General features: G+C 40.3%; 1 protein-coding gene across 5 annotated transcripts in view; it reads left to right on the top strand.

The window, feature by feature from the left end:
• The first annotated feature begins 6,025 nt into the window (after window positions 1-6,025).
• The window catches only part of NYAP2 (neuronal tyrosine-phosphorylated phosphoinositide-3-kinase adaptor 2), a 135,337-nt gene continuing 117,773 nt past the window's right edge, over window positions 6,026-23,589 (top strand). For 2 of the 5 annotated variants that reach the window (XM_064666505.1, XM_064666503.1), the window contains exons 1-2: window positions 6,026-7,287; window positions 13,880-14,122. In XM_064666505.1, the coding sequence (XP_064522575.1) occupies window positions 13,917-14,122 (206 nt within the window). In that variant the 5' untranslated portion in view covers window positions 6,026-7,287; window positions 13,880-13,916. The remainder of the gene's footprint in view (window positions 7,288-13,879; window positions 14,123-23,589) is intronic. The other 3 variants (XM_064666504.1, XM_064666506.1, XM_064666507.1) reach the window with 3 other exon arrangements.

Raw genomic sequence — 23,589 nt, 5'->3', positions numbered from 1 at the left:
CTTGTTCACAGCTGAGTCTCTGAGGAGCTTGGATGAAAGCAAGAAGTTAGCTGTTCCTGAGAGAGACCCAACAGGCCTGCCTTCCATCTGCTGGCCTGTGCTGGGTCTCTTGCTGCCCGCTGATCGCACAGGCAGGGTGGTCCTCTCACAAATAACAACATCCATGTGGTGCCAAAATCCCAGGCGAGTTCTCAGCTTGATCAGTTTCCCAATCTGCTTCGCCACACGGCCCCGTGGCATTTGTGCCAGCATAAGGCCAAAGGAGTAGCTGGGGGCGGGGGAAAAGCAGAGCTGCATTCCTAGGTTGGTTCTTTTTTAGCTGCAGTGCTGGCTTACACAAATTTGGAATTCCTGGAGATTTTCAAGTGCTCTGGTAAAGCACTTTTCAACTTGCATCCGTGGCCACATTTGTGTACAAACCCTTCTCTGCCTGCCTCAAAGCAGCTGAGCGGTTGCATGTGCTTGTCAGAGTTCTGGAGTTTCTAGGGCAGGGAGCACTGCCTGTCAGCTCCCTGACTGCTTGCAGGATTTTCTTTTTTCCTGAGGCTTTAGCAGGCCAAGTCCCCAGTGCCACAGCTTTAGTATGTGTGCTGCCTGGGCACTGGAGTCACTCAGATTGAAGCTTAAGCTCACTGGTAGTGTCGGTAGTGTGGGGACTTTTCACTTCCAAAGTCACGGACCACCTTGGCAGAGGGACCATTCTCACGCTGTGAAGTGCCCTCTGCATTGTGTAGGGCAAGGAAGTGATTTGGTTGAAAAGAACACCATCCTCTTTGTTTTTTTTTGGATAGTCCCTCATTCTCACCCAAAATTATTTCTCTTCTGGATCATTTCCATGACCCAGTTCCCTGCGAGGCCTCACAAATAGGAATGAGCAGCAGGGTGGGGAGGTGACAAACAAGCTTAAACTGCTTGGCCTTTGTACTCCATAGGAAAAAGAGTGCTTCTTTGGGGCTAGAAAATTGAGGCTACTAGAGCAGAAATAGAGCATCGTGTGAGTGCAACCATACTGACACAGCTGGCTTTATCCTGGAATAATAAACCCACCTACTATCCCCTGTATGAGATGAACAGTGAAAGCACAGTTTTGATAGTACAACTGCATCCACTAAGCTATAAATACAGATGTCTGTATATGGGACCTGACCATAGAAATATATCTTTACCAGCTTTAATTGATTTTAGCTAGGAGCTAACTGGCTCCAGAAGAACTACTTATAGCTTAACATTTCTGTGGAAAATGTACCATTTAGTAATTAATGGGGTTGGAAAGCAGCCAGAATCTTTCAATCTCATCCCGTTTAAGAAAAAAGAATCAATTGACTCTTTTTTGAATGGTAAATATCATGAAATATTTTACAACAAATCATGGTTTAAAATAGCCCAGTTGCACTAGCTGTCATGTAGGATAAATCACTTGCATCAGGGCATGATCTTTGTGATTTGTGGTCTATGCAAATAAGTGCAGGGTTTTGCTCCATATTTTGTATTCAGGCAAAGTTCCCCGTGGACTTCAATGGGAATTTTGCCTAAGCAATAACAGCAAAATTGGTCCCATGTGAAAAAAATTGATCACTGGGGAAAATTAAGAGATTTTTCTTAAAGGCACAGATGGCAGTTAAGCATTTAACTTTAATTGGCTTTTCACATGAGTAGGGACCCCTCTACTGTTTTACCTTTAGAAGAATCCTCTTCAGAACTCTGGAGAGAAATGTGCATGATGGTTGTGGGAGGGATAGAGCCAGTGTGCTGCAGGGAAGTGAAAGAGTTCTACAGAGGGATGTGAAATAGCTGAAACAAATGCTGAGATGAAGTAATGAGAGCTTCCTTTACTCTCATTGTGTGGGTAGTTTTACTTGTTATGGCAGCAGTGTGTGTGTGAGGAGGGAGAGAGGGGCAAAAGGACTCAAATGTGGATGGAAGAGGGAGCAACTGCAGAACTCTCAGGGTTTTAAGAATGCTTGAGGGGAAAAGGTGCAAACATTAAAGCTTATCTAGGGCATGGCACGAAATTATTTGGGAAAAGCAGCCTTGAAGGCTCAACTTATTTCAGCATGTCATGTTGAAAATTAATTGCAAATCCTTAAGTGTTCACTTAGCTTAGCATGATGGTAGGTGGGTACTAAGAGCATGAACAAACAAAATCTGAGACAGTTTCTTAAGGTCAAGGTTATGGTGAGCACTGTGCTTGGGTTTGGATGTAGTTTGTTTTCTATGCACTTTCCTCGAATTAACCCACTTCTGCTTAAAAATATTTATTAACTCAAGTTTAAATCCAAATAAAAATCTAAGGAGATTTTTTTTTTCATTTGGTGCTAAAGGGACATCACAGTGATTACTAAACAGACTTAGAATGAAGCACAGGTAAGACTGTCATTGAAAATTTCACTCACCTCACACATGAGACAATGATAGTCTCTGTGAGGAAACTATTGTTTTATTGTGAAATTAAGACACTTAAATGGGTCCTAGTGGTTGGGACTGACTAGAACCAGATGGTAGGTGCTAGAATCAAGAAAAGCTGAATGCAACTTCTGGAAAGGTCAAGAATAATAGCAAGGTCTAGGCTAAGAGATGTGGCCAGGGGTCAGGCAATAAATCCATACTACAATGGGCATGAAGAGGTGAGAGCAATTGCAGACTGGTAGCAATAAAAATTAAGAGCCAGGACTAAGCACATAAGAAACAGGAAAGAACAATCGAAACTAAGGAGGCAGAGTAAAGGAGAAATAAGCAAACCAAGTTTAAGTTAGCTTAGCCAAGCAACTTGTTAATCAGCCAAAGTCAGCCTCTTGGTGGTCTTGTATTTTTAAGTGTGGGTAAACTGCCCACCCTTAGCTTCCACTGTGATGATTCTGGCTTGGCGAGCCTTTGGTCTTGGCAAAACCTGACTGATAGGAACCCTGTCTCATTTGGCTGCTGCATGGACAGGTCTTGTTCAGTAGTCTCTCTATTCCAATTCACTGGGATGCAGAGTTTGGGTGCAGGAATGTAAGCTCATATCATTCTCCCCTTGGTTAGGTGTCAGGAATCTCCAGGTTTAAGTCCTCAATTTCTGATTTTTATTTCAGATTTTTTTAGCCCCTGTGGAATCTCCATTCTTAGAGCTCTTCATCTATGGCCTACTGGTCAGATATAAAAATCTGTCATGGGAACTGCCTTCTCTGCAGAAGCTTTAGATCATACATGGAGTGGTGCATTCAAAGAGAAGAAACCTGTCCTTTTTGAGCCTCATAAACATAAATAATTACATAACAGTCCCTGCATGAAGTCAGGTGTTACCAGGTTCAGGCCTGGAAATGTGGGGCTTCCTTTTCTTGGGGAGCCTTCCTTCTCCATTCTCAAACCAGGACAGAGACTGAGTCACTGGCACTGAACTCCAATCCATTTGTCCTCAAGCTTCCCTTTAGGGACAGGCAGACTGTTGTTCTCAGTCAATAAGTGGTCTGTTAGCATCTTAAATGAATATTCTCCTCCTCTTGAAAGCCCTTTGTCTCTCCTCTGCTGCAGTCTTGAGCCCTGCAAATCCTGAGCATGTCAATTGAGCCTGAAAGGGCTCCTCATCCCCTGGACAAAGAAGCCTCCTGCAGCAGTCTGCCCTCTCCTTGTTACATACTGTGTGCTCCAGCCTCCTCACAGCCAGGCAGAGGATGGGGTATCCCACAACTCTTCTAAGACTGAGTAGTTGCCAGTGTGCAGCTCCACATTGTTCATCTTCTCTTTTCCTGGTGTGCAAATGCCAGCCACAGGTCAAGTGACATCTCTCTCTCTGTCTGTCTGTATATTTGTTATATATGTGAGCATGTACATACACATACATAAATAAAGTAGGTTAATCTATGTGCTATGTAATGAAGCTTTGCACGAGTTTTTCAGAAATTCAAAGCGAACACAAGTAATCTACATCTACTGGAGTTATGTGTGGTTGTAAGCTCCAGGAGGGATGTGGAGCAAAGGAGATGGGGAGAGAGGGGATTGACAGCTACTGTGAGGAATTAATGGTTCTCCACTGGTAGCTCTTTGGAGGCCAGGAAGCCAGGTGTAGTCCTCTGCAACATGAGAACACAGGTAATAATTTGTGGAGGTGCATAGATTTGTACTGATTAGGATTCTTTCATAACCTAGGAGTGAAAGCCAGTCATGGCTTTGTTAGGGTTGTCATTAAACGTGTTTAGAGGTGATCATAGCACTGTGCTGTAAGAAATTTGGGAATAGAAATGAACAACATAAAACACACTACCTGAATTTTGGTCCAGCCCTTCTGTTGTCCACACAGGAAGTGCCATGATCGATTCTGTAGGTGCTTTTTCCTGGCTTGATGTTATCTGACTATGGAAGCAAATGAGAGACTTTTGTGTGTGATAACCAGGAATGGAACTGCCAGCCTTGCAGAGGTCGTGATATAATCCCAGTGCCCTTTCTATAGTGCTACTGGGGGAAAAAAAATGGACATTTCCTCCCACAGCTGATGGAGATATGGTCTGCAGTAACCCTGGTGCAAGAACAATACATGTGGACGCTCCCTAAGGTGTAATAACATATGTAGTCTAGAAGATAATTGTGTCTAGAAGAAAATACAAGTTCAATTACTGGGATGAACCACGTGGTGAACACATAGCCAAGTGTTTCACACTTTCAGATTAAAATTACTAGTTCTTCAAGTTGCTTATGAAGTTGCAATGACTTTACAGTAATATTTTTGTTAAAGTAACTTGGAAACAAATTTGACTGTGCAGTTTCTCTGTTTTTGGTGCATGATTTGGGGCAGAGTTAGGGTCCTGGAGAAGTACTGGAAAAAAAAGGATATCATGTGACAGGAATCTCCAGTTGATGAAAATGAAAGAATTCCCCAATCAGCACATGGCCACAGCTGCTTTTAAGATATCCTTCAAGGAAGGAAAAAATCAGAAGCAGAGCTGCAGGCTTGCCTCTGGGCTAGGAAAAGAACTCTCTTCCGAGGACTGCCTCCAGTTCTACATTCTAGGTACTTCCCTTCCAGGTCTTTTTTCCTGACACAAAGGAAAACCCTCCATATCTTCAAGCCCTGTTCTTCTGACTTTGTAACCCTTCTTAAGGGTAACCCTTTTGAAACGGTCTCTTGGAGATGTAATGTGGAAGTTTCAGTGTCCTGTTTCAGAGAGTGGCAAGAGGTGTGCTGGGACATGCAACTATTACAGTGAGCAGGGAATGAATTACTAATGAATATGACAGACAGTTTTAGAATCAGGCTTTTTTCAGGCTATGCTTTCAATGCATGAAGGTGGTCACTATGTTTTGCAGTGTGTCTTGGTGGCTATCTTGAAGGCTGTTGAATGTGAGGTAATATTGATATTCCAGCTGGGGGGAAATAAATCTGCAGGAAGTTCTCCCATGCTCTGTAGGCAGGGTCTTATTTTGTATTGCACAACTTTTCATGTGAACATGCATTACTTTTGAAAGCATTTCCTTCCGTGACTATAATTCCTGTTATTAGTTTTAGAAATAAATTCAACTGCTATTGTAACATCAGAATCAAGATTTATGCTGGAGAAAAATATGCCTGAAATTAAGAAAGGAGAAAGAATCAAATAGCATTTAACAATGGGGTAACACAATCTGTGCACATTCAGCCATCGCTCCTTTCCTGGCTTTGGCACAGGGAGTGAATGCTTTTGCTTTGTGTCCAGGCTGCAGGTTTGGGGGAGAGAAAGCAAAACTGCACATACTCTGCAAGGAGGAGCTATAACATAGATTGATCCAGTTCAGAAGAAAGGAAATGTTTTCTTCCAAACCATTACACAAATTCTGGATGAGCATTAAACTGTGTAGTTTCACCCTGAATGCTTTTCAAACAGAATGCTTCTTTCCGGCGTGTGCATATCAATATAAGTAAAACGGCATAAATGTCACGCTCAGTCTGTCCGAGCGGCGTAGTTTTGTTCTCGTGCAATGGGAGCAGGTGGTGGGAGGTTGTTTTGATGGGTTGAGAAGCTCCTCCCCTCCTTCCCCAAGCAGCAGCAATCTCATCTGCGTCAGCAGTAATTGTGTGCCTTGCACTGCTTTTCAGTGAGGGTGAGTGCAAAAGATACATCAATATGAGGTATCAAACTGAGGCGTAGATGTTCCTTTTAAGTGGCTGCTCATTTCCCTGAGCCATAATATGGGCTAAAGGTTAACTTACACAATCTCCGTGGAAGAACAATTTCTCTTTTTTTGGGAAGGGAGAAGGAGGGGGAAAGGGCGTTGTTTCATATTCTTTCCCACCTATAGACTCCATGTGATATACAGTGCTGCTCATGCAGATTTTTTTTTTACCCCCCACTGGATTATTTGCTAATCAGACTTCAGTGCAGTGGAGATAAGAGCGAGACTGTTGCCTAGCTCCCGAGCCCGGAGCCAGAACCGCCGCCGCTGCCGCTCCGCCGTCCCGCCTCTCCATGGGCCCGGCGCGGCGGAGCTGTCCGAGGTGCTAGGATGATGCTGGCTGCGCGGGGGGTCAGGGCAGCCGGATTGCAGCAGGAGAGGAGCCCCACAGTCCTGCTGGCACCCGAAGGTAGGCTTGCTCTTTGTTTGAGAATTCCTGATTAATCAACAACAGCACCAACAGAGCCAGGCAGCCGGTGAGAGCAAGCCTGCCTGTAGTCACGGGGGAGAGAGAGACGATGCCACAAGCCAGACTGCTTCAGACCTTCTGTATTTGAGTGGCAATGAGCGAGCGAGCATCTTTCCTTGCTGCAAGAAGCCATTTGGATAGGATATTTGCTCTTCCTTATATTCCTTTCTTTTTGTCTCCACGGAACATATTCAAATGAGGCACCTTAGAAATCTCTGTGTTAGTGCATATGATGGTGCTGTAATCGTCTGTGTTGTAAAGTGGGTAAAAATCATCCAGTTTCTTCTCTGCTGGACCTCAAAGCAGGGTGTTGTTTATACCCTCCCATTATCCATACCCTCTCTTCTCTGAATGTGGATTTAAAGAAGCAAGCACTTGTCTTTTCTTTCCACTGCGTTGTTTTTTTTTTTTTTTCCAAAGCCAAACTTTCCATGCCATTTTAATCATATGTTAAGAAGATCTGTAACATAACACATTGACTCGTAGTGATGTCGAATTCTACAATCTGGGCAATTCTGCCAGCAAGATTTAATGCACTTTAACTGAAGAAAAAACTGAGCCTAACTGAAAATCTGTTTCTTATGGTGCTGAAATATCCCTTCCGACTGCACTGAGGTAACCACAGGAAAGGGCTTTTACAGGCAAAAGTCACCTTTGATTATTGCACTTAGTGGTCCCCGTGGACTTAGATTTTGGTACGTACATATTTTAATACATCCTATGAGCATGCTAATGAAATATGGTGCTAATTAGAATGAAAAAATAATATTACAAAGTGAAATGATGAATAGTCAGAATGCATAATGAGGTTGCATGTATTTTTAGACTGTATTAATCAAGCCATTGCTAAACTTAAGGCCGAAGTCTATTTGCCTGGTTTTGTGTACTTCACGTGTTGATTGTGCTTGTAATAGAGACATTTTGTAGCTGAATTTTTTTTGTTTGTAGAAAGCCCTGTTAAATAATTAAAACCATTCTTTTATATTTTCTGATTAATTAATTGAAATAATTTCCAACATCTATGATAGTTACTTATCAGACCTGCTGTACCATTAATATTTTACAGCATATGAACATGATGCTGGTGGTAGTGAAATCTCCATTTCATTTTCTTAAAGAGGAGGAAAAAATAAGTCCGTCAGCAAGAAGCTCGTGATTTCTTCTGAGTTCATATGCACTCCTGTTTGCACACAGAATGTCTGTGTATATGTCTGTGCGTTGTGTGATTTTATTTCTTCTTGTTGTTTAAAGTCTTCTGCATCATATTGGGAAGTAAAATGTCATAACTGCACTTAAGTGTTGGCCATTCTGAACCTAGGTTTGTAATTGTCCAATACCCATGTGGTTAGGAGGATGCCTTGTTTTCCTCAGGGGATAAAAGTAATAAAAGTGTTGCTGTATTGCAAAGTAAACAACAGCTTTTTACGTCCTGGAGTCATAGAGGAGTCATTCTAAGCAAAGACCTTTTTCCTTTTCAAGAGGGAAGGGAGCCAAAATTCAAGTCTCAGGATATTTTTTTTTGGTCCTTAAAACTATAGGGAACACAGCTCTTCATAGGAGGAATAGAACATCTATAGAAATGGACTATTTCTTTAAATCCATCCAGTAGCATTCGCAGTCTACTGAAGGAGAGTCTTTTAACCTCTTGAAGTGAAGGGCTCAGCACTACTTAGCTTCAGTGATATTGCCCAGGTGTTAGAGCTCGTGCTGTGCAGTACAATGAGGACCAGGTATATAATCTGTCCCAGTCAAACTATAAAATGTATTTTGTACAATGTATTTCCGAATAATGGCAGTGGTTCTTTGGTTCTTTTTTTTTTAAAATATGTGCATATATAGTTGTCAAATGACACACAATAGGAAACTTGCAGCCAGTTTCAGAAGGTCTTTCCTCTTTGACATTGGAATTTAATGCATCACCGTGTGTGAAAACAGTAAAGCCATCTCATTGTTAGGAATGAGCAGGGGATGCAACTCTAAGAAGCATGTCTTAGCAATTTGTATCATCACATTCAAGTGCTTGGGTATTTCAAATCTCACTTGATATAAGGCACAGTTATGATAAGAGTTCTGCAAACTAGTCTCTAGTATATTTTTACATCACCAAATTTTTGTTGGTCACAGCAAAAGTATTTTTTGTACATCCAATACCATTAGGTCCTTATTAGTGCTGCTGTGGTCAGCAGTTTGTGAAAACTGGATATGGCTGGCCTGTCTACTTTGCTCTTATTTTCTTGCAAGCAACTAGAATGCAACAGCCAAAACTCGAGGGTTGATAGGCTGATTAGCATCCTTGATTTGTGCAGAATCCTTCTAATATACTGAATTTAGTGGAGGGAGTTGATAGGTAATGTGAAAGCAGATGTGTTTTCAAGGAGAGGAAGCAGTATTTGGGAGGGAATCAGGCAGGACTGGAGAGGTGTGTAGTAGGTCTTTATAAATTAGATATTAGATTCAGGACTCTGGGTAACTCCCCACTTGCTATTCCAGGCTCTGTTCTCCTATGTTAAAATTAAAAAAAAAATCCCTCTGCTTTGGAAGAAGGCAATCAGTGCCTTTGTCATTACTTCAAAAAGCTCCTTCAGTTTAATGTCAGTATTGCCAATTTTCAACGCAGCACAGCTGCAGCTTATGGCTGTCAAGCAAACTGAAAAGCAACTAATATTTTGGGGATCCTCATGTGAATAAGAAGGAGAATGGCATGTCTGAATCTTCATGTGTGTAGCACTGCTTGGATACTGTGATATTGGGTCGATTACTCCTCATATTCTGAAATCAATATTTTTGCACACTGATCATATGAAAAGGAGGAGCTTTGGGACCGAGAATGTTGTATATTTGGGATCAGAGCAAATAGTTAAATTAGAAGTAGAGTATGCAACAGTCTTGTGAAACACAATGGATTATGCTCCCATAGAAACTGTATCTGAATCAATACAATGATCTTGAATTTAGTTATGTAAATATTTCTAAGCAAACCAGGAAGGAGGCCGCTTGCCCTTGCCAGTAAACCAGATGCACTGGCAGGAAAGGGAAAAAAATAATCTTTCTTGCTGTACTCCTCCCATGCTGACAGCTGAAAGCACGAGCCAGGGCAGTGTGAGCTGCTCTGTGCTCCTTTACCAGTGTCCCTTTGATTTGGGGGTACCTGGGGGGGCAAGTGTCAGTGAGTATGAAGGGGTGTGATTATGTTTTTTCTCTCAGAGTGGTTTCACATCGTGTTAGTTTGACCTTTAAGAAGCAAAGTGAACATGACTGAGAACTCCTTCTTTGTCTCCATGTGCTCAGGTGAATTTTCAAACATGTTCATGTTCAGTGAACACTCAGAACCAAGTTCCTCCAAACAATTTTTGTTGACCTTGTAGTTTGTTGACTTCCAACAGCTGAATTCCAGTGCTTTTCCTCTGCCCTGCTGTCTCCTTTTGTTCCTTCACAATGAGGAGGAGAAAAAGAAAGGAGTGTCTAAACAGTTTTTCAAATGGTGCAACTCCTAGTTAGAATATTCCAGGGCTGCTTGATTTCAGAAAAAAAAAAAAGCACAGAAAGCAATTTGATTGCAAATACTTAGGTGACTCTGTATGGCACTTGTCACTGACTAACAAAATCCTTGACCACAGTGTGCATGTTAGGGGCACCAGAATGGTGGTGCCTCACCTACAGCTTGCATTACTTATTTAACAACTTGCATTTGCATAGTTTTAATCAAATATAAATGTACTCCAGCACAACACTTGCCTGTACTTGTATCTGCCCTGGCAGATGGTTAGGAATTGCTCACTGCCTGAGTTTACAAGTCAGCAGAACCTTTGATCAAAGGTTGATCAGTGCTGTCTGCCATTTTCCAAGGAGGAGGACAGCAGGCACTGCATGGGACTCCATGGGCCACATGTATTGGTTGCAGCTTATTGCAGTTGTTATGCACATTTATTAGGGTAACATGGTATCTCTGCAGTGGCAATAATACCTGTAAATAAAACTGGTCCTAGTGTACCTTGTAAGGAATGCTAATACTATAAAAATGTTTACAGTAATTAGTTAAGCTTTTTGCATTTTTAATCCCTGTTTAAGTACAGTATGCACAACTGTAAATTATTAGTAAATGCAGCGAGGCTGTAAAATACCATGCATGCAGGAGGTACAGGGGGTTTGATCCAGAAAATGCTTGCTGCTTGCACAGAGGCTTTTTGGAGTTGGTGCCATATGTGCAGGTTTAAGGTTCTGAAATATGTGTCTTCCTCAGCTACCTCCAGGAAGTACCCCAAACTGAATTTGGTGTTATGAGCGTGCAAGCATCACAGTCATGGGAGGAGCTCAATAGCTACAGTTGCTCAGTACGGTTGCAGGATTGGACCTCAGTTAGGACAAAGAATATATCTTGGTCTATCTATTAAACAGTGTGTAAGTTTTGTCATTCTGCATGAATTTAGTAATAGAAAACATCAGCAATAAACTAGCACATGAAGAATCTCATCAGTGCATACAGCAGAATAAAAGCTTTTTATTTCAGTCTTTTTGCAACTGGAATGACTTTATCCTCCTGTTCAAAAAATAAACATCACAATAAAAGGAGATTCAGTATATCCTAAGTGGCAGCTCATTTTTGACTTACAAAGTGAAAGGAAAACAATGAGGGAAAAATATGCAGTATTGTCGTCATGAAAGAGAATGTGAAGCAGATGAAGTTCTATGTCTTGGGGAAAAATGAATCAGAACTGGATTTATTTAAAGCCTGTTGAAGTTATCTTCAGTATAAAATTTTCAACTATATTTCAGGAGTAAAATCTGGTCACTGGACAAATCAATGACAATACTGCCACTGAGTTTACTAGGGTGAGGTTTTTCTGTTGTGCAGGTTTATTTCAATTTAATTGAACATATGCAGAAACAAGGCTTTATTAGAAATCCAAAATGGAAAAGCCAGTGAAATAGCCATCTGTGGGGGGGGAAATGGCCTGGACTTGAACCATCAAAGAGCAGATATCATTTAAGGAGTTCAGAGATGGTGGAGTTAGAGCTGTCTATGCTGTTAGCATTGGCTTTAGTCAGGTAGGTGTCATGCTGTAGAGACACACTCCTAGGAAGGGGCTTTGGTAACTGGACTTACATTTTTTAATCAGCAAGGTTGGGAATTGGTCTAAAATAATGTCTGCTGAAGCACCAGTAACATTGGCAGAATCTGTTTAGCTCATTGTCAGCTTTCCAATTTACTCCTTTGCAGATAGTGTGCCACTTATGGTGAATATATGGAATGGCTGAATGCCTGTTCCAACCCAGTGGAGTTCTAGTCTGTTCCAGTGTCAAAGCTGTGTAAAATGCCATGCGTGCACGTTGGGCTGCACTAAGACCTCCTCACTGGTTTTACCCTGCAGGGATTAGTAGGAGATGCTTATACCCATGCCTGAAAATGTTTAAAGATCATTTCAGTGACCCTGAACATCAGCCTTATGCTCATGTTCAGGTTTAGTTGATAGAAAAGGTTGTCTGGGAGGTAGAAGAGGTAATAGGAGCAGAGTCTTTGCATTCTCTGAATCTTCATCATTTTAACAGTCATGTCATCATTGTATAGATATAATTTTGATATACAGACATGGGGAACAAGAGAAAATTATTGGTGTGCTTTTAAGGTATTAACTGCCTGAAACCAGATGCTTGTTGCCATTGTCACTTCAAGTAATCAAAAACGGGGGGGAAAACATTCAAGGGTGGAAAAATATTTCTCTGTTTTTTTCATCCCTTGCATTCTCATGGTCAGGGCTGTGCCTGATAGCCCACAGTGGATTGCTGGAATCCTGAAGAGCATTTTATTTATTTATTTGTTTATTTATTTATTTAGGAGCAGTGTCTATTCAGATCAGAATTTTACTTGTTCAGCTATGTGATAAAGATGAGAAATATGACATTACATTAGGAAATGGGGCAAAGATTTTTGTTGCTGATCACACAGGAAACCTGCCCCTAAAAATCTGTGTGCAGACTGGATTCTCATTGTCTATTCAATAAGATCATTTCTAGTTGTACTGCTGGCAGGGTTCTCAGGCTGATTCCGAGAAGTCTCACAATCCTTCTTCGGGGAAGGGAGGAATGCTGTAGGAGTGAATAAGCAAACGTGCCTTTGAGAGCTGAGTTCAGCTGCCAGGTCTGCCTGCAGGTCACTCAGTCCCTCCTGCAGTGACTCCCCGATTGTAAAATGAGGACCCCACACAATACAACTCAAGGTTGTCCTGTCTCTGGACCCTACAGGACTCAGTGTTTAAAATAAGATGGCAAAACTATTTTTTGAATAAAAAGTTCTATTTTACTTATCTAGTAAGTAGTTAATCCAATGCATAGACTTTAGAGAGAGACAGCATATCTCTTGAAATTCTACCTTCCCTTTAGTCTCCTGTAGTATTTACTGATCTGTCAATCCACCAGAGTTCTTGCAACTCCCAGGATGTCTGTTGATGAGTGGAAAACCTTTGGGGCCTTTCTGAGAGCTTTTAGGTTGCCTACCATAGAGCCAGGAGTGACCTGAGGGTCTAAGTGTGTCTGCTCCTTGCTGCTTAGCTGGAGGTGCTGTGAACCCAAGTGCCTGTCATACCTGTGGAAGAAGTATGGAAGTCTGGAGAATTTCAGGGCTTTAGAGTTCTGAAGGACCCAGCTCAGCTGGGGTGTCTTGTCCATTTTTGAGCCTCACGCTAACAAGCTGTTGGGCAGCAGATGACCAGGGTTTATGGGCTCATATCTACATTACTAAGAAATACAGGAAACTATTTTACAATATTTCTTTCTAGATTTTGTACCCGATGAAAATTTTTTTTGAAAAAAAGTTTTTTGTTTCAAAAAATTGAACAATATTTTTCACCTGAACTTTGGAATTTCCTAAGAATAGGAATTTTGTTTAGTAATCTGCTCTGGTGCAGCCTTATCTAAACTGCAAAAAGCACCTATTGTCCTGTGATGAAAGCCTTCTCAATAGAATTCAAACTGAGATTGGGGAATGTCAGTGTCAATGCAACTGGTGGGTATTATAAAAAGCAAGACGATGGGGGGAAACTTTTTTGGGATTTACAGTGTGTAATTGGATGGATCTGCATGGCCTGGAAGAAGAGACTCCTGATTTTGTCTCCTCTTGTCTCGAGTAATGTTCTGTGTTCTGAATTGCTTTGTTTATTATCCTTTAAACAGGAGAAAGTCTGAAAAATTGTCTCTTATGAAGATGTTAATTACAACTGACACAATCTCGCTGTCATAAACCATAAGCTATTTTCCTACTGATTAAGGTATTATGTGTTTTTCAACCTGCAGGAAACGTTGCTTTCCTTTGTTCATTATCTCCTGCAAGATGATGAGTTCTAATCAGGAGGAGGTCACTTTGGGCGCTTTTCTCCAGTATATTGAAGATATGGGGATGAAGGCCTATGATGGCTTGGTTATACAGAATGCATCAGACATTGCTCGAGAGAATGATCGCATGAGGAATGAAACAAACCTGGCTTACTTGAAAGAAAAGAGTGAAAAACGTCGAAAACAAGAAGAAGCAATAAAACGGTAAATATTTTGATAAAAAGATGAGTGGTCTGGCAGAGTGAATGAAAAGTGAGGGGCTCAGTCTCAGATATGGGAAATATGTGTAGACCAGTTGATTTCCAAGCAGCTTGCTGGTAAAAGCAGTGCAGACCACTGACCCATGTCAGGCTTGTAATTGCACTTTACATTGTATAGATGTGATGGTGAATGGTTCTTCCTCCCTCAATGGAAGAGAGTATTCCCATCTCAATGTATTCAGTTTGAGCTTGTGTGGCATCTTGAACAGGTGTGATTTGTAACAAAAAGTTTGGGTCTCAAGAATAAGAGATGTAGATCTAGTGAAAAATAGGTTCTCAAACTCTCAGTGATTTTAGATGGACCGTTTGTACTTTGTGCAAAGGTATATTTGTGTGTGAGTGAGACAGGGAGAGCCTCACCGGTCACAATAAACTCTCCTTTAGCTGATGTTTTAAATCTGGTAAATTTTCAAAGCTTTTTAATAACTATCTGAGGTTTTGCAAAAAAAAAAAAAAAAAAGTCTGTTATTAGCGATTTCCTCTCCATTCTGTGAGCTCTGAAGTCAGTAACAATCTTGCTATCATTTAAAGGAAAATGGATCAAGCCCCTGATGGGCAGTACCCAATAATGACTCTTCTTGAACAGTTCCATTGATTTTAATTGACAGTTAATGAGGGGAGCACTTGCCTGACCTGGCCTCTTGTGCCAGTGGATATCAATGAAATCTCTGCAGCCTCTTGGAGAGGAGAAGAAGGTTGAATGGAATATATATAAATACTTATTACATACACATTTGCATTATTAAAAAAATGGGTTTTCTTGAGGTGAGGTTAAAATCATCCATCCAAATGCTATACTTTTATGTGCAAATGGATGGCTTGAGCACAAACTGAGAGACCCTTTGAATTTTTTCCCCCAGCATGAGTCTTCTGTATTTCAGTTTAAGTGATTAAATTTTGTGCTATGTCTTGGGTACTGTACATCCAGGTGTAACAGACATGCTGTGCTGTGAACATTCAAGCACCGCCTCAATAGTCTGATTATTTTGATGGAATATTAAAAAGAAAAGAGCAGCACATACAGTTTGACAGAGGAGGGAGATAAAGGAATGTAAAGCAAAAATATGGCTGCTTTATGTTCCAGGAAGTGGAGCTTTTTGGATTGTCAGCAATTTAGTTGGAGTGATAAGAATAATGTAAAATTAAGGTGAATACAGCTAACTAGGCTGTACTCTGGCTAACCTGTTTGTGTGTACTTTTGTATGTGTGACCATAAAGGCCACTAAGTACCAGAACAGGGGGTTTTTTTGAAGAAGTTTCTTGGGACATGAGAGAGTAGGTTGTAGAATGACCTGGTTCTTTGTAGTTCTCTAGCCAAACTTCTCTACCTAACTTGAATGGTGGTAACAGTATTTCCTGCTGTGGTTTGTTTATGTGGTTTTGTTTATTGATCTTGGCAAAGTGATTTGATGAAGAGCTCTGGACAAATACAGATTATTTAGGCTGAGCCAAACCATGAAATTCTTGCTCATGCTAAACTGATATCACTGAGGACAGAGTTCTGATCCTCAGTGATATCAGTTCAGCTGATCCTCAGCTGAAGACAGGATTAGGACCAGCAATGTAGTGGGTTTATTAGAGGAACAGCATGTATCTGCATGTGGTTTGGAGGCATCAACATTTCCTGAATATTGGGCTCTTCTGTGGGAAACTGTGTTTGCAGTGGTCCCCTCTGATCCCTCTCCACCTGTCTTATCTCAGTAACACTGAGGGGATAAACAATATCTCTCTGAGGAAAAAAAGTAGGAAAAACACCTTAGAAAATCTTGAAAAACATTCTCTTCAAGTCTTTTTCTCTGTCTCTTTCTTATGGAAACTTGTAGAGGTAAAAAAAAAATAAAAATCCTTGTGATCCTTGATTAGAAAGACTAAAAGCAATGGCAGACCAAGGGAGAACATCTGATCTGTCTAAAGCAACCATGATGTCTGAAGTCACTTAGGCTGATTGCAATTGAGTCTGTTCCCTGTAGTAACCTCCAGAGATTCATCCAAAACCATGTTATCTATTGAAACATAGCAGACAGGAAAGGTAAAGTAGGATTATTGATTTCTTCTTTGTTCTGTTCTATATTCCTTAGGTCTTTACCTTATCTTGATGGATATTTATATTATCCCTAATTCCTGATACTGTGGCCTAGATAGAAAGCGGTGCACATGTGCAGTGATAACAGTGCTACCAGTCTGGAGACTACCAACAGCTGCAAAAATCTCCTTAGCAACAAGGGAGTCATCCCCTGTGATTAGCTGCAGGTAGATTTTTGAGCAGGATCAGGGGTTCCCACAAACACTCTTCTTTGGCATGTGGGGATGAAAATAAAGCAGCTGTAAGTCCTTTGTACCTTATGAAAATTATCTGATAGTCCAATTATTGAATTGTTTTAGAAGCTAGTTTACCATTTTTGTATTTAGAAGCTATTTTAGTGTTCAGATGGTCTCTCTTAGAAGAAGGCTGGTTGTGTATATTAAAAACATAATAATGAGTAATGTATTAGCTAATAAAGTGGTGGTGTTCACACACAACACTATTTGGAAGCAGCTGTTATTTACCTAAATCATCTCATAACTCTGCTGAATGACTTAAGTTCATTGAAATGCATTAGTCTGAGCAGTTTGAAAACAAGATCTGAAAAATGACCTGAAAAAAAAAAATGTTTCATTGTACATTTTGCCTTCCAAAGAATACACTGTGTTGTTTTTCCTCAGTAGCACTGATGTACCTTCAGTGTGACTGCTGTCTCATCATGTGTGGCTCTGATAGGTTAATTGTGGGGAAAAATGTATGGATCTATTTTCAGGAGATAAACACAGTGTATTGGATCGGAAAAAAAACCCCAGCAACTAGTCTTTGTCTGATCTTGCTGGGCTGAGTCAGCTGATCTGATCTGAATTTCTGACCTAATTTTAGTATGGTATTTAGCGATCATGCGGAGAAAATAAGGTTAATGTGCTGATTAGTAGCTGAGAGTAAGCCACAATAAATAAATATATATATCACCTAATGTTTAGACCTTTTTCTTCCATCTTTTATTTGTCTGGTCTCATTACATGACCCTGTCTATTCAGGCAGCTGTGTCCAGACCAGGAGAACGTACTGGTATATTTCCCACAGAGCCTATAAATTGCAAATAAAGTTATGGAGCAGTATCATTTTCACTGGCAATAAAGTTGCAGTACTGTGACATGTACATTTGCCATGATACAATATCTGCCCTAGGCAACATTTCTGGGAACAGAAGGTAGATTTGCCTCAGCTATTTTGGGTGCCAGGAAAAAGGTGAATATTTGGAGTTTATATAGGGCATCTGTTAGAATGAGCGGTTGCTTTCTGATTCACCCATAATTGAAATACATATATTTAGGTACTTTATTATACATTGTTTTGTGTGGATACTTCACCAATGCTTTTCTTAATTGCACAAATACCAACTCCTGTAATGAACAAATAATGAACCCTCCTTCTCTGAAGGCTCAGACATGTTGCAGTAATAGGTACACTTTTAAGAGATGTATGCTTTTAAAGTTCTGGCTTCCATTTTTTAGGCATAACTTGAGCTACTGTTTCTGTCAGGGAAGTTGTTGTTTTGATTTGTATCACTGTGAAGATGTGACTGCTCTGGTGTAAAGCTGGTGATGTTAGTGGGTATGAATTTCTACCTGCCAAATCCTGGACTTAATCATCAAAATATTTACTTCTGCTAGTTTCCCTTACTTGTAGCTCATTCCCAGGATGTAAATGGCTCTGTGGAAAACCTTGTTTCTGCTTGTTGAGGGAAGTATCCAGGCAGATGCTGTCAATAGGAGGAGCTTTTAGGAGCACTGTTCTGTGCTAAAGCAAACAGAAATGGGCCAGCCAGCCAGTGGCAGAGTTAAGCTCTTGTAGTAAAGAAGGAATTGTAATGAACAGCTGTCATCCTAACCTCTCCTTTCTTTGGCAAATCAAGTATTGAAGACTAACCCATCAGCAAAAGTAAGATCATGTTTTTCGCTTACCTTTTTTTTTTTTTTTTAAGTTGTGGAAGTAATTGAATTCAGGTATTATCTGTCTGCAGTGTTCTGTAGTTCCTATCCTTAGTTTCCTTCATGAACAAGATGAAAATTATGTGTCCTTCAGCTGAAAGTTGTGTTATTGAGCGTGGGTGACAGCAAGCAAATATAAAAATGTTTCTATGCATGGGATTATTCACTGCCAAAAGCTCTGTTCAGCTGAGAAAATGTGTGTAATCTTAGACTGTATGGACATGCTGAAGTGTTTCTGCCAGAGTAAAAAATAACCTAAATAAAATAATTTCATTATGAACTTAAAGTTCTTAATAATGTCTTGAAATCAGAACAATACTGTGGGTGAAAGAATTCTTAAAGCACTATTCTTTTTTTCTGAACATTTATCTGTAATTGAAAGTCTGTGTAGTAAATTACACATTTCTAAGTTTTTAGGAATAAAAATTCAGGCTTGCTAGATTACAATATCCTTATAGCCTGACATGAAGAAAAAGGTGAAGGAAGTGCCATAAATATTTTGGATCACAGTGAGAGCCTTGATTGAAATACTGCAAACACATTATTGAGACGTTATATATTATAAGCTTGTAACCTGTTATTGTCTTGGTGTGTTGGTGAAGGGTTTTTTTTCTTTCTGTGTGTTTTTGTTTGGGTTTTGTTTGTTTTTGTTTTTAATTAAAATCTGAGTTCACTCAGTGAACGTGATTTTTATATATGAGGTCAGTGGTACATGCTCCTTTTAATCAAAGGGTTTGTGTTATGAGGAAGCTTAACTGGGGCACTGGTTGTTTTCTTTATCTTCCTCCTGGACATGTTGCATGCTCATTTCATCCTAGATTAAGTTATTGCTCTGATACCACCATTGCAGTGGAAGTGGCTGATAAAGTGTGATAGAGACTTATTTTACTATGATTTCAAAACCTTTTTCTCATGAAAATATCATAGGGTCTCTTTTGAGGTTGGGTTGATGTAGAAAGAGTAGCATTGATAGCTTTTTATTCATCAGGAGTAAGTAAAATGGTTGTGCAGTCAGTGACCTCCAAATGTATTTTTGTTGCATTTATAAGTAAACAGATGTGATGATCTAGCCAACAAATCCTCCCATCCAAATGCTCATATCCATATGGCTGCCTGTATTATTGCCACACAAAATAAACAACAGACACAATGCATACTATATTATTTTGCTGTTGCCGTTATTCTGAGAAGTTTTATTTTAGAACAGTCATGCGACTAATGTCATTTAAAATTTACCATGCAGGCTGATAGCCAGCTTTGTAATCCAAAGTACCAAGGAAATAAAGCAGAAATCATTATCAGTTTGCCATTTAAATATTGATGTTAGTTTCGATAACTCTTCCCAGATTTTAGGGCTTCTGCTTACAACTTTTACTTTCTTTTGGGCAAGTTACATGACCTCCTCCCCTTCATCGTTCCACAAATTGCTCAGACCTCTACTGGCCCACTATGTAGGTGGGTGCACTTTTGCTCAGGATTCATTTGCTACATTTAAAAGCATATTAGAAGTGTGGGGTCATAGAGAGTCCAGAAGACTTCTGAAGAGGTTGCAGCCCCTTTTTCTCCTTGTTAAAATCCAGTCGAAGTGGCTCTGTGCTATGGGTGTTCGCAGGCTGTCTGACCACCTGTGTAAATGAGCGAGCTGGCCTTGCTCCAGTTCCATTTGGGCGTGTGTTCCCATACAACCTCCAGGCTGGTGCCGCCTCGGCACTCTGAGTCATCCTGGAGGAGTTATGTTGTACCTCCGGAAGACAGTCCTTGGCACGCTGTTTCTGAAAGATGCTGGGGGGCGTATGGATCTTAACGACCAGTTTGCAGTCATTTGCTCCCATTCCACTTTTATTTCTAGTCTTTTTTTCTCACTATTTCTTGATTGCTTGTTAACTATAGGATGTGTAATTCTAACTTCTCCCTGGTAGTTAAAATTATCCAGCATTGCCTCTAACTGAAAAGTCCCTCTTAGCAAGAGAGATGCATGTAGAGCTATGAAAATGTAGATATTTTGCATGGTCCTGTAGAGTTCTGGTGGTGCCAGTATTTCTAGTCAAAGGTTTGCATTTGTTTGGAAAATGTCTTCAAGTATATTATGAAATTGCACAGAGTAGAGTAGAATTGAATAAAAACTGTTGTTATGAAGACTGGATAAAAAATAAGGAAGGCTTTTCAGTCATACCCAGATCGAGTCTTTGCAACTAATCTAGGATGGACTCCATTAATGAAGTACATTCAGTAATATACTCAGCACAATTCATATGCAAATTAAAAGCATTGATCTGTTCTAGTTCAAGGTTTCCAATAACCAAAAAGTACTCCATGCTGAAGTTCACTGACACCTGACAAATGTTGTAATTGCCTGTGACCTGAATTTGGTATTCATGTTTAAACCTGAAGGACAGATACTTGTACAGAAAATATGCAGAAAGAAGTCTCATGAGCCATTAGTAGCAAAATTGCAGCTAGTCAGAGTCCTAGACATGCACACATGCATATTCACATGCACTTTGAAAATTTTGCCAGAACTCTCTATACAATAAACGCTGGCAATATGTAGCCCCAGTCTGAGAACCCAGCAGAACTGATGCTCCGTGCTAGCATTAGAATAATAAGAGTGAATCTTTCTGTACCTTCAGGAAAATCCATTATTTGACAATAGCTGTTCATAAAGTTGAAGAAAAACAAACATTTTCTTTCGGCAAAACAGCTCAGTGCATTGCTCTTTTAAGGGCCATAAATCACAGCTGTATTTGGCTGGGTTTAATATTAATAAAGATTGCTTTAAGCCTCATCCAGCTGGCAGGCGTCTGTGCCCTTTGCATGTTCTTCTCAGCACTGTTCTGACAGGCTATGCATGCTTCTATTTATTTATTTATTTATTTATTCATATTCCTCCGTAGGAACACTGTATGGTACTTGATTATTTGATTGGGGTGTTAATTTTCTTAGCCTAAAGTAGAGAGTCTGCTCTTGGGTATGCCCCTGAAAAAAAAAGAATGTCACACTACTTCTGCAGCAGAACCATCTGGTGAAGGGTGTCTTGTTGTCGAGTTATGCTAGATCAGTGGCTAAAATTTGTATGAAAAAAGGAATGTGTATGTGCATTGCTTAGTTTTTTCTGCAATTGGATTAAAACAGGAGTAAGGAGAGATTAGAGACGAAATGGATTGCAGAGACGTCATTAGCTGTGGGGTTTATAGTTAATTTGAGACTCCTTTTATTTTTCCTTCTGGCTTTCTACTTCAATTTGAATTGTAATCGTAAGCATAGTCAGTTTAAAAATATATAAAAATAAACAAGCACACCACAAAACCCCGATAAAACCAACCAAACAAAGAAAGCCCATCACGTGGAGTGTGTGCTGAGAACAGGGCCTTCACCAGCAGTACAGAGCCAGCAGGCATCTCCTGTGCAGCAGCCGTGGTGGATCCGGCGTGGGTGGGCACAGCTCAGCCCTCGGGAGAGCCCCGCTGGGCCGGGGGCGGATGCTGCAGCTCCCCATGCGAGCTGCTGTGAGCCTGTGAATGAGCAGAGGGAGCTGCTGTGGTCCCACAGAAGGCAGTCATAAGTGAAATTGTTTTTTATTTCACTCTTTATTGCACAGTACCCAAGGACCCCAAATGGAAATTAGATTCCTCTGAAACACTAACCCAGTGCACGCTGAGCAAAGACAGCTCACAGTGTGAGCTGAAATTGTACCCAACAGGTGACTAAAGGGACAGCTGAAGAGTTAGGGGACTGCTCATTTCCTTCCCTATATTAGTAGAGCAAAGAATAAATTGAAGCGTATCCCCAGTGTTTGTGATGAATTACATCCAGCAGTACTCTCTGAAAGCTGGAGAGAAACAAACACTGTCAACACTCGGGTAGGTGCTTCTGGAACGTGTCAAGATTGAGGAGACCATCTGAAACCCACAGAAACATTCCTGCCAACAAGCATGTTTCTTGACAAAATGGTAACATTTTAAAAGATCAAAAATGAGAGTAACTGCAGGGTTTTACATAAATTAATAAGATTTACCTGGGTTTAATCCATTTCTGCTTTTGGTGGATTATATAGGGTGTATCTCACCAGTAGATCCTCTGCGAGCTGAGGGCACTTTAGTTATTAAGTTGAGATCACATGTTGGAGCCATTAAGTGAATTGCTTTTTACAGCCTTTCCCTGAATGCTGGGGCAAATGCCGTATTTCATACCCTTAGCTAATGTTATGCTGTAATTTAATTTCTGAAACATACTTTTAATTGAATCTTTAAAGACAAAAGGAAATTGCTGAGTCCTTTAGTATTGCAAAAAGAAATTGTTTAAAAATGGAGCCCATCTAGAGAATAATCTTCTATAATGAAACTCAAAGTTTGTTTTACTTCTCTGCATGCAGCTACGGAGAAGCAAATTCCCGCTGTCTGCAGAAAGCTCAGGGCTGAAACAGAGGTGTTTGGAAATGTGGGAAGTTATTTATCCTATGCTCCGCTTTGTAACTCTGACATGAGGCAATCCTGCAGCTCTCCACAATATGTGTGTCTGAATAAGTAAACAAAGAGAGGCTAATTAAAAAATTAGTCTGCTAAGACCAAAATCATGTTAGTAAGAGCTCTGACTGGTGATCTCATTTTTCTGATTTTTGTTAATGAGATGAATTTGAGAGAGATATCAAAAATTTTGCCATAAAACTGAGTATTACAGCAGATTCAGTTATTTGCATCTAGTGACTGCATCTGATATTTTAGTGGTTAGATTTTGATATTCATCTTCCATAGGCAGATGGATTCAAGGTAGTTTCAGAAAAAATCCTTATAATCTGTATGTTATGCAATTCTGTTATGGGAGAAACATCTTGACTGGGTCAGCAGGGGTGCCGGTCTTCAATTTTATGGATATCCGATCAAAAATAATAGCAATCAATGCTAAATGCTGCCCATTCTAGTGGAGAGAAAATCCTGGAGCATCACTTTGTATTTTAGTATCCCCATTCCTTTAAATCAGCAAGAGGTTTTTAGTGGAGATTTTCCCTTTTATTGCTACTGTAGAAAAACCTATGGGTACATGGTGGAAGTGAGGCATGTATGGGGACATGAAGAATGTAAGTGGAGTAAGAAGCAAAAGGTTAAAAAAAAGAAGGATCTGAATTCAACCCATGAAGCTCTAGCAGAGTATCTTCTAATAAGGGGAAAGAACAAAGACAACATCTTGATCTTTATGTGCTGGGAGAGCTCTGTACTTTAGATGCCCTGAGTTGGTAGCAATTACAAGTGTGAGTGGTGCTGTTGGTTTCAAGAGCAGCCCCATGTAAATGATGGACAGACTTAGGAAGCCAGTGTAGGGGTGCAGGGAATCTATTTGGCTTTAACTAAAATTGAATTTTTATTTGGTTTTCTGGCTGGAAGGAAACACTGAGAGAAT

This window comes from Pseudopipra pipra, chromosome 10, assembly GCF_036250125.1.
Source record: "Pseudopipra pipra isolate bDixPip1 chromosome 10, bDixPip1.hap1, whole genome shotgun sequence".
Taxonomy (NCBI): domain Eukaryota; kingdom Metazoa; phylum Chordata; class Aves; order Passeriformes; family Pipridae; genus Pseudopipra; species Pseudopipra pipra.
The sequence above is the reverse complement of the archived record's forward strand: the minus strand, read 5'-3'. Positions and strand labels throughout refer to the sequence as shown.